The 14770-nt window shown below is 49.4% G+C and overlaps 1 protein-coding gene across 1 annotated transcript in view; it reads left to right on the plus strand.

Annotated features, from left to right (window-relative positions):
* Positions 1–7294, plus strand: part of LOC105860100 (V-set and transmembrane domain-containing protein 4) — a 99063-nt gene extending 91769 nt beyond the window's left edge. The window contains exon 8 of the mRNA XM_020280476.2: positions 5936–7294. Within this exon, the coding sequence (XP_020136065.2) occupies positions 5936–6061 (126 nt within the window). The 3' untranslated portion in view covers positions 6062–7294. The remainder of the gene's footprint in view (positions 1–5935) is intronic.
* The last annotated feature ends 7476 nt before the right edge of the window (positions 7295–14770 follow it).

Consider the following 14770-nt stretch of genomic DNA (forward strand, 5'->3'; position numbering starts at 1 on the left):
CCTGGCGCCGGCACCTCTCTCGCCACCTCCCTCCCGGCCTCCGCGAGCCGCCCCTCTCCTGAATGCTGGTGGCGGGCGTGGTGGACACAGCTAGGCCCGTGTCAGCCTAGGTCACGGCCAAGGCCCAGCCACGAAGGCAGGCCGCTGGGTGGGTGGTAGGTGGTGTGCGTGTTGGGCGGTGTCCTGGAACCCCTCTGCCCCAGCCCTGCCCCCACGGAACCGCATCAATGCGCCAGCCCTCGGTCCCTGCCTGCCCTGGCAGGGCGCTCCCCTACGCCGATGGTCGCTGTCTTGCGCCCGCCGCTTCACGCACTCCGTCTTCTCTCCCCAAGGGGGCCTCTTTCCCGTCTTCCGATCTCTTCTGTCTGCACCTTGACTAACGACCGGTCTGCTAGGGCTGCCCTGAGGAGACGCCGCGACAGGCTCACACGGCAGAAATGAATGTCGCACAGCCAGGGCAGGACGCCCGAGAACAAGGTGTCACGGGCTGGTTTCTCCTGGTGCCTCTCTGCTTGGCTTGTAGGCGGTCACCTGCTCCTGTGTCCTCACATGGTCTTCCCTCTGTGCGTGTCCGTGCCCTAACCTCCTCTTCTCATCAGGGTGCCAGTCGTGTCGGCTTAGGACTCACCCTAACGGCCCCGTTGTGACTCATCAGCTTTCTGAAGGCCTTGGCTCCAATGCAGTCACGTGCTGGGGCACTGCGGTTAGGGCTTCAGCGTAGGCATTGGGGAGGGGCCATAATTCCGCCCATGAGGACTAATTTCCTAGAATCTGTTCCTTACCTGTCAAAAGATATCCAGGCTACACAATTCACATAGTTCTTGTGAAGTTTCGAAGCACTCAGAGCATGGGCGCGGGGAGGGTTGACTCCAGAGAGGAGACGCTGCCGGAACACCCAGTCCTCAGCCTCGGTGTCCGGCGTCTTGTGGGGCAGGCTCTGGCCACGATGTTCGCGTGCCTCCAACGGAGTATTAATGGTGTCATCACCCCTGAGCACCAGCGATGGGGCGGGCCCCAGGTCACACAGCTGACGTGTGAACTGAAGTCCGAATTCCTCCCACACTGAGGGTCTGTGACCAGCTGTGGGACAGTGGCCTCGGGGCACCGTCCTTGTCGCTTCTCCATGAACACTGTCCCTTTCATTCTGCCCTGCGCTGATGCATCAGTGTCTGTCTGTACCTGATCCTCCAGCTCCTCTTGTTCATAGAATCCCCTCCAAATGTAGGAGTGGATTTTTGCTAACTGGGAGGAAATGTGTGAAAAGTGAGATTACAGGTATATAAAACAAGGGCTTTGGGGCATACGGGTAGCTGGTTGAATACCACAACTGCCAGGCAGGCCTTTACTTGAGGCCTAGACAGAAAATCTGACCAGGAGCCTCTGCAGGCTCGGCGGAGGCAGAGGAAAGTAAAACCAAACGGTCCTGGGAGAGGGGAAATGGCCAGCTTGCTATTCACATACTTAGAAAGTTCCAGGGCCTTTTCTAAGGGACCTACCAGGGCATTCCAGCACTTGGCCCACCTCTGCTGCGTGCCTGCTTTCCAGCGAAAATCTGGATATGAATGTAAGGCTCGGGTCTGAGGATCTGAAGTTGTGGCAAGAGAGTTTGTGAGCAGACGGTCAACATTATTGAAGTCTATACTCTTGGCCTTAATGCCTGAATCCGTCTATACTTCCTGCACTCCCAGGAGTCAGTGGGGGCTTGAAGAGGGTCATTTTGAGGGCCGCTGCTGTCAGAGAATAAGCAGAAGTGCTTCCTGGCTCATCTCCAGAGACCACTCACCCTCCTGCAGTTCTTGAACTGCCGTAGACACAGGAGTGATTCCTCAGCTTAAATCCTGATTAGTGATTGGGTTTGTCTAGTCCAGGATGGAGTGAAATTGTATTGTCTGAAGTAAAAGTGTGGCCCTCACCTGGCTCTGCCCCATTGCAGCCACCTGGCTCAGCCCCTGCATCCTGCTCCTGGCTCCTGGTTTTACTACCAGTTCTGTAGTCTCCTCTGGTCTCACTGACATGCCAAGGATTTTCTCTAAGCTACTTCTCAGATGCACCTGAGCTTTCCACTGAAATGTCAGTGCGAAGAAAGGTGTCTTGGTGAAAACCAGTAAGGAGTATACATTTGCCCCCTTTCATTGGCCATTAGGAATTTATTTCCAGTTAAACATGCTGGGAAATGTAATTAAGCACATGGTTGATGGTGACAGCCAAGTGTGCATGCCAGAAAAACAATAGGTTCTTTAAAGATGCCAAGGATGGATATTATGCATCTTCTCTTGGAAACTGTATATACTTCACAATTCCGAGCCTCCTGTGTGCTGCCTCACATCTTCAATCAAATTATTATATTCCAGAAATGTGCATAAGGGAAATGATTGTACACATTTTATGGTGGGTTGTTGCTTGTAGCAGTAATTGAAGTACCTTTTCCACTTATGAAAGTACTAATTTTATTTGTTTTTATTGCTTTTCTAGATGCAATTATTTATTTAGTGTGCTTTGGCTTTATTAAATTATGTTTACTATAGGAACATCATAAAAATGTATGAAAACAACACATCAGCCAAGCCAGCCTGGTGACCTGTATTGAGAAAGCTAGTGTTATTTTTCATATCCAAACGTAATGGAATAACTTAAGAATAAACAGATAATCTACACTAGAAAACAATGCAATTTCAAAGTAATGTAATAAAACACCTGGACAATATGATTTCATAAATCTTGGTTCTAAAATTTACACGAGTTGGGTTTTGCGTGCTTATTTGAGGACACATGGCATTTCTAAATGGAATCATTATAACAGGAAATGTGATTAAACCAAAAGGCAAGGATGTAAACAGAGTTTTTATTGCCTGGTAAGATATAGATGACTAAGGAGCAATGTAAACACTTTTGGTGTCAAAAGACAAGCAGAAGATTCTGATTCCTACAAATGTCCTGAACTTTGAAATTGAAAAACACTAGATGGTTTGTGCAGATCAGGTGGCAGTCACCCGGCCCAGAGGTGCTGGCTTCAAGGAGTTCTTTATACACTCTGTCTCTTGCTTCCTGTCCCTTTTCCGGTGCTTTATTTCAAAAGAAAAGAGGCATTTTACTTTTGGCATTCTAACTTAAACTGAATGTAAACAGTTTATTTGTTCTGAATTTCCACAAGATAACCAAGATGTAGGCACAATTTTTTTTTTTAAAAAAAGCAAAAATTAAAACAACAAAAAACCAAAGCAACAAAGAAAAAACCCTAAGTCTAACACCCCAGATCATAGACAGCAGGACTGCTTAAACGAAACTGCCTGTAGATTAATGACCAACTTTTGTTTTTCTAATTATAAATTAAAATTAATTAATGTATTGTTTAGGTACACGTGCCTACTACAAAATTCAAGATATGAGCACATGTACACAGTAGAGGGCAGGTCTCCCTCCAGCCAGCCAGGTCATTTCCCTGGAGGGGCCATGGTTAATGGAGTCTCCATTTTCTAAATGGATTCCAGAGGTTCCCAGAGTTTTCTAAGTATGTGAAATAGCATACATACATTTACTCACATACTCACATGTACAAATATTTGCACAAATGATAGTGAAACATACAGTACACATACAGCTCTGTCATCCTTCTTAAAGACTGTACCATGTATTCCATTGAGCGAATGCCCTAGTCTCCTCCCGATGTCTGTTCCAGTGCTTCCAGTTTTTTGCTTGTACCAAGAAACACTCCTACCACCAGCACATGAGGGGACCTGGGTTTTTGTCAACCTTTTTTTTTTTTTTAATGTTTGGCAACTTGAAAGACAAAAATTGATGTTTATGTGTGGTTTTAAGTCACAGTTCTCTGATCCTGAGAGATTGAGTCTCATTTCATCTGTGGCAGAGCCACTTGCGTTTCCTTCCTGTGAACTAGCCGGTCCTGTCTGTTGTCCTTTGCTTAATTTTCTAATGGATTGTTGGTCATTATCTTGTTAGATTGTAAAGCTCTTTACTATGAGCTGCAAAAATTTTCCCTATTTTTTTCAATTGTCTTCTGGTTAAAATACTATATTTAGAGAATATTTTGCCATATGTAGCATAAAAATGTCCACATCATTTTTCTATTGCTTCTGGATTTTGTGTTATACTTTAAAACTATAGTATTACATAAATATTTATTTAAAAATCTGAGATTATTTTAAAAATGCCCCACACGTTTTTCTAGTACTTTCATGGGTTTATTTTCCACATTAAAATTTTTAATTCATGTGGCATTTTCCTGAGTGTAATAAATGATATAAGGATGTGATTTAATTTTTTTCTCAAATGGCTGTCCAAGTATCCAAATAGCATTTATTGAAAAATTATAGTTAGATTAATTGTTAATTTCTGGACTTTCTCTCCCGTCCCACTGGTATACGTATCTATTCATCTGTCAGTACCACAGGATTTACATTATTTCAGCTTTATGTGTTTACTATCACTAGAGTTGGATCACCAGTTATTCTTTATTTTAATAGTTCCTTAATCACATTAAGAAAATATATATCTGTGACTATTCAAAAAATGTGTTTTTAATTTTATTAAATGCCTTCCCAGAATCTATAAGGATAATTATGTGGTTTTTCTCTTTTGATCTATTACTATTATAATTTTGTTCTTAATATTGAGCCATCTTTGCATTCTTGGAATAAAATCAACTTGAATATGATTATCAATCTTTTAATGTACTTCTTCATTCTCTGAATAAATTTGACTTGACATTTACATAAATAAATGATGTTATTTGAAATATGTGAGGTCTTTCTTCCTTTTTCATGCTCTGAACCAGCTCAATTGCATTAAGATTATCTCTTCCTTAAGGAATTGCTTTTAGAAATTTTCCTATGAAACTGCTGGCCTGATGCGTTCGAGAGAGAACTTTTTAACCTTCCTTCCCTTCCCTCCCTCCCTCCTTCCTCCTTCCCTTCCTTCTTTCCTCTCCTTCTCTCTCTCTATTTCTGTTTTTTATGATGGCAATTAGTACATTCAAATTTCCTGGAGATATTGTTTATAATTTATATTTTCTAGAACATTACCCAATTTATCTTATATTTCAAAATGTTTTCAATAATTTGAGAATGTTATTCTTCTTAAAATTAAAAAAAAAATTATTCATTTACATTATATCCCTTTCTTCATTTTCCATTTTATTCACTTATGCCTTTTCCCTTTTTCTCTTGATTAATTTATTTTTCAATTTATTTATCTGGTTGGTGTTTTCCAAGCACCGGCTTTTAGATACTCTGCTGTTTTTCTGTTTTCTGACTCATGCAGCCTGGTTTTATTTTTACTGGGCTCTTCCTTCTGCTTTTCTTTCATTTATTTTTTTCTTCTTTTTCCAACTTTCTGAGTTGGAGGCTTGATCCGTGTAATTCATGTGTCATAGGTATTTAAGGCTGTTGTTTTTTTTTCTCTGAGCACTTTGACCATATTCTTTAGGCTCTGGAAAGGCATATCTTCTTAGCCTTGTTTCAAAGATACTCTGAAAGTTTAGTTTTATACAGGTTAAGTCATTTACAAAAATTTCTAGGTGGTAGCATTCTAGCTTTCTTATTAATTTCTAGGATTTTTTTGTTTCTATCTCCATCTTTGTATTTCCCTTTTGATCAGAGACTGTTAGTTACATTAGTTTTACTTTTCAGCATTAAAATTTTCTATGTGGCCTGGCGTTTAATCATTTTTTTGGTGGGTGTTCCATGTCAACTTGAAAATAAATCGTAGTGTCTCTTTGCAGGGCATAGTGTTCTATATAAGACAACGGGACCCACCTTATTAACTATGTTATTGGGTTTTATATGTCTTTTTAAATTTTTGTCCACTTGTTCCCTTTGAATCCCTAAAATGCTGTGAAATGACATGCTTGACAAATAAGTGTGTGATGTAGAACTCTCTGTGGTCAGCTAGAATTGTGTTGTGTTTTTTTCTTTTACAGCCAAAGATAGCCGAGGAAAACTTGACCTACGCTGAGTTGGAGCTGATCAAACCCCACCAGGTGGCCAAAGGCCTCCCCACCAGCACGGTGTATGCCCAGATCCTCTTCGAGGAGCACAAGCTGTAACCTCACCTCCTCCTCTGTGGTTCTGTTGAACACTAGCCACCCAGGATTTATGGAACTTTGGAGACAAGGGCCTTATTTTTGTGTTTTCACTTGTGCCTTTTGAGTGGTGGGGTGCCCCTTTCCAGGGGCATCCCGGGTGCCTTCACCAAGAGGTACGAGGCTGTTCCCCACAAAGGAGCGGGGGCCACAGCCCTTGCACAAATGTCCCCGGGCGAAGTGTTTCTGGGCCCGAGCCCTGCGGCACCAGGACTCTGATTCTGAGGGCGCCCAAGGAGATTTTCTGCTGAGCCAAATCCCTTCACCTTTTCTTCTTCTTTCTGTGGGTTTTACCTTTTAAATATCTTCTCTAAATCATAATTGTACTCTTCTGCCCTTCCTGCATCTGTGGTAGAAGCTCGAAGTGTACAGCTAGAGCAAGCGTCGCTGCAGGCCCAGTGTGAGGGGCAGACACGTGGCGGCTGGTTTCCCAAGCACCAGCTAACATTGCTAGGGCCCGGACCGCAGCAGACTGCCGGCCGCACACAGCCGCTCAGGGTGGGTGGCATCTCTTGTTTTAAATAGGTGCACTGACCCTGGAGATGTAAGGACAGAGGCCAGATTGTGGGGAAGCCCGAGGTCTGTCTCCGAATGCCACGTGTGTGGCTGCCCACCGTGATGTCCTGAGGCCTCAGGACAAGCAGAACACCCTTCTAGAGGGCTGCATCCTTTCGGCAGTGTGGCCCCATACTGATGTAGACACATTCTTCAAGAGTTCTTACTCTTTTCTAGAGGAGCAGAGGCCTTGGTCAGCCATTGGCACCTGGAGCAGGTGGGTCCCTCACGGTGTGCGAGCTCAGGTAGCGCTAGCCGAATGCCCGCTCTCTGAGAACCAAGGCTGCTGCCAGGCCCCCTCGGGGCAGGGGAGCGGGAAGTGCGAGCCGAGGTGGGGACATGTCTTCTGGAGACTCTGCTCTTGCCCAGTGCCTTGCCCTTCACAGCCTTGGACGTGGGTCCTGGTGGGTTTGGGTGGGGCCGGGACACGTGTGGAAAGAGCTCTGTGGACCTGTATGACACCCATGAATCGCACTCACTGGGGCTGGATCCATTCTGGAAGCGTCATCCTGTCCCCCGTGTTGATAAGGACATTCCTTGACATGTGAGTGTGTTCTGGGTGGCTGTTCACTGCACCCTATAGAAACCGTTTGGCTATGTATTGGACCATGTATATGCAACAAATGAACTGTTTTAAACCCAGCTTGGGTGTGAGTCGGAACCTTGTGTACAGCCACGTTACCTTGGTCTGCTTTCGTATCCCCTGATGGCCTCAGGCTCCGTGTGTGTGAAGGTGACCTAACTGCTCATAGAATTATTGAGGGTAAAATGGGATGAGGAATATTGCCAGGTTTTAGAAACTATAGACTGCCCCACAAATGCTCTGTGTTGACATCATGCTAACGCCAGTCTGCACTACCAAAATGGACATTTCTTTGCTGTTTAAGGCTCTCATTGCAATCGGCTTAAAAAGCCAAGCGTTTGTCCACAAACTCAGCCCTGAAGCAGTGCTCCCAAAGACTCAGCACAGCTTATGAGGCCTCTCCGTTTTTACTGGAAAGGTTCCAAATTGGAAGCAGATATTGATTTCCTAGAGGCAGATGCGGCCCGCCTGCACAGAGTGGAGGTCCGTCCCGGACGACACCCGCCTCTCACCCCCCCTCCGCTAGATCTCAAAGGTGTGAATAAACCACATGGCTTTTGAGGAAGCATTTGGAAAACTCTCCAGAACTTCCCTGAGCATTTCTCTGGGAGGGGAGGATGTAGGTTTAGTGCACAGTTCATAACATGATGATCCCAGGGATGTTTCTGCTCTGCCATGGCAATGTGCCGCTGATGGTCGTGCAGTGTTTTGAGGGCAGAGGGCGATTTCCTAATTTGCACAAAGAGCCATATGGGTTAATGGGGCCTGGGGGTGCCAAGAGGGAGGGAGAGTGGGGTACACAAAGGTGAGATGGTGGGGAGAGGGCAACAGGGCAAGAGGCAGTACCTTCCAAGGCCTATGAGCCTCTGCAGAATGGAAATTAAATTAGGACACCCTCAACCCACCCTCCTTGAATCCATGGAGAGCTTAGGGCCATCATGTATGAAATGAACACATTCCACTAAGAAAATACATACTTTGAGGAGTTTAACCCATCATGGTTGTAGATTCATTTCACCTTTCTCCCAAACTCTGGTCACAGCTGCATGGATCCACACTAAGTTGTGCCATAGGGACCTGCTGGCCACCCCCATCCTGAAAATGCCACCCAAGGGAATCATGGGAGCCGTGGACAGCATCCATGCAGGGCTTGTCCCACTGTGAGCTCCGGAGCAAACCCTCCAAGCACTGCTCCAGACGGGAAGCAGCGCATGGCCTGTACCTGGTGCTTGTCGAAGGAGATAAACCCTAACACCGCCGCCACAGGAAGCTTGAGAAGTGTGCCTGCTCATCCCTTCTCTGTCGAAGAGACCACTAGCCACCCACTGGCGTTTCTAAAGTTGAGCAAGGAAAAACATATCCCTGAAATGGAAACTAGGAAAATTCCTTCAATTTGGTTTTACTATAAGGCGTCCATGGGAGCAGCTATCAATATATGAGTAGTTTCCAAAATGGACACTTGCCTTTATGTTTAAATGAAGTTAAAACAAATGCCAACCCATTGCACAAAATGCGGGGCTCCCTAGAGGCAGAGAGCGGTGCCGGCAGATCGGGTGGTGAATTTTGGCCCTGGCTGTGGCTGGCACGGAGTCATCTCGGGAAGCAAGAAGCGGTAGCGGGCGTCCGCCTGGGTGGAACTGCCTGGCCCCGGCAGAGCCCCAAGCCTGGACTGGGGCAGCAGAGGGAAGAGGAGGTGGCTGGGTGCCTCCAGGGTCCCTCTTCGCTATAGCATGGTGACCGTTAGCTCACAGGGAACACAAGAAAAAGCCGGACCTTCACCGCCCGCTCCTCACAGGAGAGAAAGCGACCGGCACCGCGTACTCCTGAATGCATGTGAACACGCGAGTATGTGGGTCGGCTCGCAATCCACAGCCCAAAGACTCAGGCCCTTGTGCGTCACTCGACCTCTGACATGCATGACTGTAACCGGGGTGGGTGGAGAATGGGGCTACACCCCAAGCCACACACATGGCTCGAAGCCTGTACGTGGCCTTCTGGGCTAAGCACAGTCCCTGGGAGAGACTGTCTTTCCCTTGGGTGGTGAAGCTGGGACGCACAAGTTAGATCTGCCTACACGAGGTCTCCCGCTGAGCGGAGAAGCCTTGGGAAACAACAGAGACACAGAGTGAGAGGCAGGGAGGAGAATATTCTAGAATCACAGGATCCCACGCCCCTAAAATCCCCCAGGCTCTTCTCTTCCCTTCAGATCTTCTTTTAATCCCATAAATGACCTCATTATCCTACTATTTAAATCCTGGTTTTGCTCAAGCTGGGTTACAACGGGAAGAATTAGAATACAGCATGCATCAAAGTTGTTTCCCAGCACAGGAGAAAAAAACTTACTCTGGATGTCATCACCCAGGGAGCCCCCGGGACACACCCAGCGGCTATACTTGCGACCCTGGGCTCCTGCTGTGCTCTGTGCCCTGCTGCCTGAGCGGCCCCTCCCTCCGCTCTGACGCTGGCAGCAGCAGGGGAAGGGCACAGGTGAGCTGCGAGCCATGCCAAGTCTAGTCGGAGGGAGCTGTTCTGTGTCGGCTCCGGTGCTTGGGCTTCCGCGTGGAGCTGGTGTCTTTCCAGGTCCCCTGGCTCGGGAGAGAGGTCAGAGACAGGTTGGGATTCATGCAAATTACCGTCCAGGTGGTTTATGCCAGACATTCGAGTGGTGATGGGGCCCTTTGCTAACAGGCACACTCCTGTCCGTGCCAGCCTGACCACTGACAGCACATGACTGGCTGGAAGAGATGTTGGTGAGGTCATTCATCTAGGGTTTGGGATTTCCTCCGTTAACAGATCTGGGTGTGCAGTGGCACACTGTTTCCTTGCCCTCCCCGACCCCCAGCCCTGGAGGCTTCTTGCACCGTCTTCCTGGTCCCACTGTGGCTGCAACTGCACTGCTCGTGTTCGATGGCGCCATCTGGTGGCCATCGCTGAGAACTTGCAGACCTTCCTGGCTTCCACTGGTCCTTCCTCGCAGGGACCTCTCGTCCCCCTCCTTCACAGGTCAGCTACCTCTGCCTCTCCTCTGTGTCCCACACATTCTCTTCCTGGTGCAGCCTCGGTCCCGATCTCTCTCTTCTCATTCTATGCTCTCCCTTTCCCTCTCTCCCAGTCCCTCTGTTCCATTTGCAAGTAAATGATGTATGTCCTCTGCCATAGACGGGCTGTGAACTAACCGGGCGTTTCCAGCCGTTCTCACTAGCGTGGGCGCCAGAGATTCCCAGGATGAGATTCCCAGGAAGGGCTCAGAGTCTGGAGCTTCGTCTGCTAGGGTGCGGTTTGATTTCTTCTGCTGCAGTCATGGCTTTTCTCACTCAGTAGCACAAGCATTGTCTTTAGAGTCTGAAGATCTGACCCAAAACATGGCTCTGCTTTTTTATTGCTTTGTGTCTTCGAGAAGCCCTTTGAGCTCTCTGATCTGCAGTTTCCTCCTTTGAAAAGTGGCCTGGCCAACAGGATTTAAAGAGTCACCTTCCTGTGCAGAAGAAGTCTGCCTTCGGGGGAGGGCAGGGTTGAGCTCCTGGTCCCAAGCCCTGGCCATGGGCCCCAGAAGATGGCAGAGGTGGGTGAGGGTGCTGCAGGCAGGGATAGGCTTGTGAGGGCTGCACCCCAGCAAGCCGCCCAAAGGCCCTGGCCCAGGTGTGGTCATGCTCATTAGCTTGTTCTCAGCGTGGCCTGGGGATGACACTCTGCTGACAGTATCTGGCCGTGTGAATACAAGCAGCACCATGCCCCGTGCAGAGGCCACAAGGGGCAGCTGTCTTTGCCCAGGACCTTCCCTGACCCCTGACAGTCGGTCCCCAGCTCCTGACATTTGCTTCCCTGCCAGGTTTTTCTCCATCAGACTGCTCTTCCTCGGGGAACAAAGTAATTAAATGGTGGCTTTCCCCTCTCCTGGGGACAGCAAGCCCCACTGGGGCAGCCCTGTCTGCTGGGTCCCCGCAGTCTCCCTGCTGCCAGGCACGGAGCGACCATCCTGTTGCTTCTCACACTTGGGAATGCAGCACGCCATGGAGAAGGGCTGTGAAGGTGCTTTGAAAACTAAAACCACACAACCCAAGTGGAAAGGATTTTCTTTTTTTCCTGTAGATTTTGTTTCTCCCTAAAGGCATCCAAACCCTCCGCCCCAAACCACATTGTCCAGAGCTTCCACAACTCAGCACAAAGAAACTGCTATATTCATCCTATTGGCAACGCCTCTGCCAGTTTCCATCAAAGGCCAGCCTGAAATAAACATGCCGTCTGGGGTGGTGACGCGGCTGAGGTGGCTGGCGGTGCCCTCTGCTGTGGTCAGGCCGGACAGCCTGGATGGGACCCTGGCGTCCACACCTCACGGGCCGGCAGAGGCCCCTCCTCTGCAGGACAAGAAGGGACTGGTGCATTTTCCCAGAGAAGCGCTGGACCGCTATGGCCCAGGGCCGGCCCCGGGCCGCCACTCAGACTCAGCCCGCAGAGCTGGGAAGACCCAGTGGAGGTCTGGGGGCGGGGGAGGATGTCCTCAACATCCTAAGAAGATACCTGGCCTTCGGATGCAGATAATCTCAGGTTAATGTGTACAGGCTGGAGCCAGTTTTTTTTAACTTCAGAATATTATGGGGGTACAACCATGTTGGTTACAAATAATGCCTGTGCCTGGCTCACACCAGGTTTTTTTCTTTTTTAAGACAATATTGTATTGCCCCGGCTGTAATCCTGGCTCTGGAACAAGGCTGTGAGGGCGGCTTATGTTTGCAAGGTTGCAGAGGGTCCTCCTGGCGTCCCGTGTCTGCCCCGGATCCAGCACACGTCTGTAAGCACTCTCTCGGAGAAAGCCCCGGAGTTCTTCGCATTCCAGCCCACTCGAGTCCCTCCTAGATGTGCGCCCAAAGCAGGGGCATCTCCCATTGCCGCCTCGCCACCCCCGGCCGGCCACCCCTCGTGTTCTTAAGTCGCCTTTCAGCCTCCCATCTCACTGCAGGGGCCTCGCCCAGCCAGGCTCAGTGCTGGCGTCTCCAGACGGGCAGTGGAGCCTTAACCACGGGCGGGCAGAGTCAGGCAGACGTAGAACAGGCTGCCTTGCGTCCCGCCGTTTCAGCATTACGACAGGCCGCCGTGTGGCACCTGCAGGACTGTCCTCACTGGGATGCATGTTTCCTTATTTTTTACTTTTTGAAAATGTGTTTTATTGAGGTAAAATATATGCAATATAAAACTTACCCTTTTAATTATTTGTAAGCGTGCAGCTCTGTGGTGTTAGGTGCGCTCACATTGCTGGGTGGCCTCACCACCTCCATCCCAGCATCCCGTCATCTTTCAAACCCGAAACACCGTCCCATTGAATACTAGCGCCCCATTCTCAGCCCCTGCAGCACCGTCCCACTTTCTGTCCCTGTGAATTGACTGCTCTAGATACCTCATGTCAGTGGAATCACTCAGGATTTGTCTTTTTGTCCCTAGCCTATTATTTCACTTGGAATAATGTCCTTGAGGCCCATCCAGCTTGTCCATGTGTCAGGATTGCCTTCCTCCTTACGGCAATGCTACTGGATGTATGAACCACATTTCGTGTGTTCCCGCGTTTGTTGGTGGATACCTGGGCTGTTTCCACCTTCTGGCTGTCTGGAAGAGTGTGGCTGTGAGCGTGGTGTGCAAGGATCTGTTCCAGTCTCTGCTTTCAAAGGACACATGTTTCCTAAGAGGCCTCTTGCCATCACCCAGCCCAGGGCTCTGCCAGAGCGAGTGCCCGATAAATATGCCCGGGCAGACTGTCGTCACAGTTCATCCCTTCCCGAGAGCAGCGGGTCCAGCGGGTCCCAAGCTGCTGCCATGAAGATGTCTTTGGAAGTCAAGGCTCTCTTGAAGGGACCTTTAGAAATTGTGATATATTAAATTAACCACAACCAAGGATAACATTTAGTACTAAATTAGATATGAAATTAGGTATCTAATTTGTAATTAAGAACATTATATTTATTTAACTCAATAATGGGGGAATGTTGAGGTGGCTGAATGAGAATTGGAGGAAAGCTGCAATGTCTGGGTTTTATAATGGAACATTCTAGTAATTATTTGAGATCTATGCCTTAGTTGGATTCTTGCAGGAATGTCGTGTGCTGTATGAGCATAGAGGAGCCAGGGCCCCGTGACAGTGACCTGCTGCGTCTAGCCATCCTGCGAGCTGGCGCTCAGCCCTCCCACTGCCTGAGCCCCATCCTGGGGCCATGGGTCCAGATCCGTCTGTCCCGATCAGCCCCGCTGAGGCCGCTCTTGTTCCTGCTCTTTGAGGGGAACCCTAAACACACGAGGAGCGGCCAGGCTGCTCAGGACAGGCTCAGGATGTGGCAGAAGGAGGCCAGGGCTGTCTGAGCTTTGAGGGCCTTGCAGGGTAGACACTGGGCGATGTTCTTAAAACATCCCGAGTCTTCCAGAATTTTCCACCTACGTTCTCACTGTTTCTTCTTAAGCTCTCTGCGTCTCAGGTTTCTCACTTATGAAATGCAGGGGTTTCCTCTGGGCTGGCGACGAGGTCTAAAGGAGCGAGGACCACAAAGGGCCAACAGCCTTCTCAGGCTGCTCTGTGCTCAGCACGTGGTGGCCAGTGCATACTCTCCCTTCTCGGGCCTGCCAGCCGCACCCCTGCAGCCTCACTGTGGATGGCAACCTTGGGCCTCAGTTTCCTCATCTGCAACGTTCTGGCGGTGATGGCTTCCGTGAAGGCTTCTGTGAGGATGAGACCAAGTTGCAGAAACACCTGCACAGGCAGGGCCCAGTCCAGGGCAGGTGCTGGATCAGCGGAGACGCCGTCCCGGGGTGGGCGCAGCTCCAGTGCCGCGGGCTGCCCCGGGTTCCGCGGGCTCCGTGTGTCTCAGTGGCTACCTCGGGCTGCAGGTGGGGGCCGAGGGGTGGGAGTCTCCCCAGCAAGCCTCTGCTCAAGCGATGCTAATTGTGCCCGAGAGAACGGCTCACTAGAGTGGAAAATAGTCCTCATATATCTAGCTGAAGATGATAATGACCTTTTAAATAACAGAAGCAATTTTATTTCAATACCTCAATTACTCTGAACTCTCAAATGTCAAAGTGCTTGGCGCTTTCAAAATAGCTTAATATAGACATTTATAGCACTTAGACACAGCTAGTTTCTTATCTAACCTAATTACGTGTTGTACAGGAAATGGCAGCTCGCGGTCTGTGTGATCTTTCACGGCGAGCCCACGCGCGGCCGCGGCTCTGTCTGCAGCCTGCCCGCTGGGACCCTCCGGGAGGCGCTGCCGTTCTGGGAAGAGGCACGAGTGGACCTCGCCAGGGCCGTGACCTCGCCACGGCAGTGCCCTGCGGTGGCACGGGGAGAGGAGGCTGGGCATGGGCCTCCCGGTTTGATCCGTGTCTCAGCACTGTGCCCTGACTCGGGGACAGTGTGCCCCTGTGTGGGGTGCAAGGGCCCCCAGGGTGGGGCAGGGGAACACTCTGCCTTGCTGGGCAAAGCCAAGAGTCGCCTGCTCAGGAGGTTGGGTGGAGTGAGGCCACCACCACCTGGCGTGGCCACCAGTGTTCCTGCT

Source organism: Microcebus murinus, chromosome 14, assembly GCF_040939455.1.
Source record: "Microcebus murinus isolate Inina chromosome 14, M.murinus_Inina_mat1.0, whole genome shotgun sequence".
NCBI classification, from domain to species: domain Eukaryota; kingdom Metazoa; phylum Chordata; class Mammalia; order Primates; family Cheirogaleidae; genus Microcebus; species Microcebus murinus.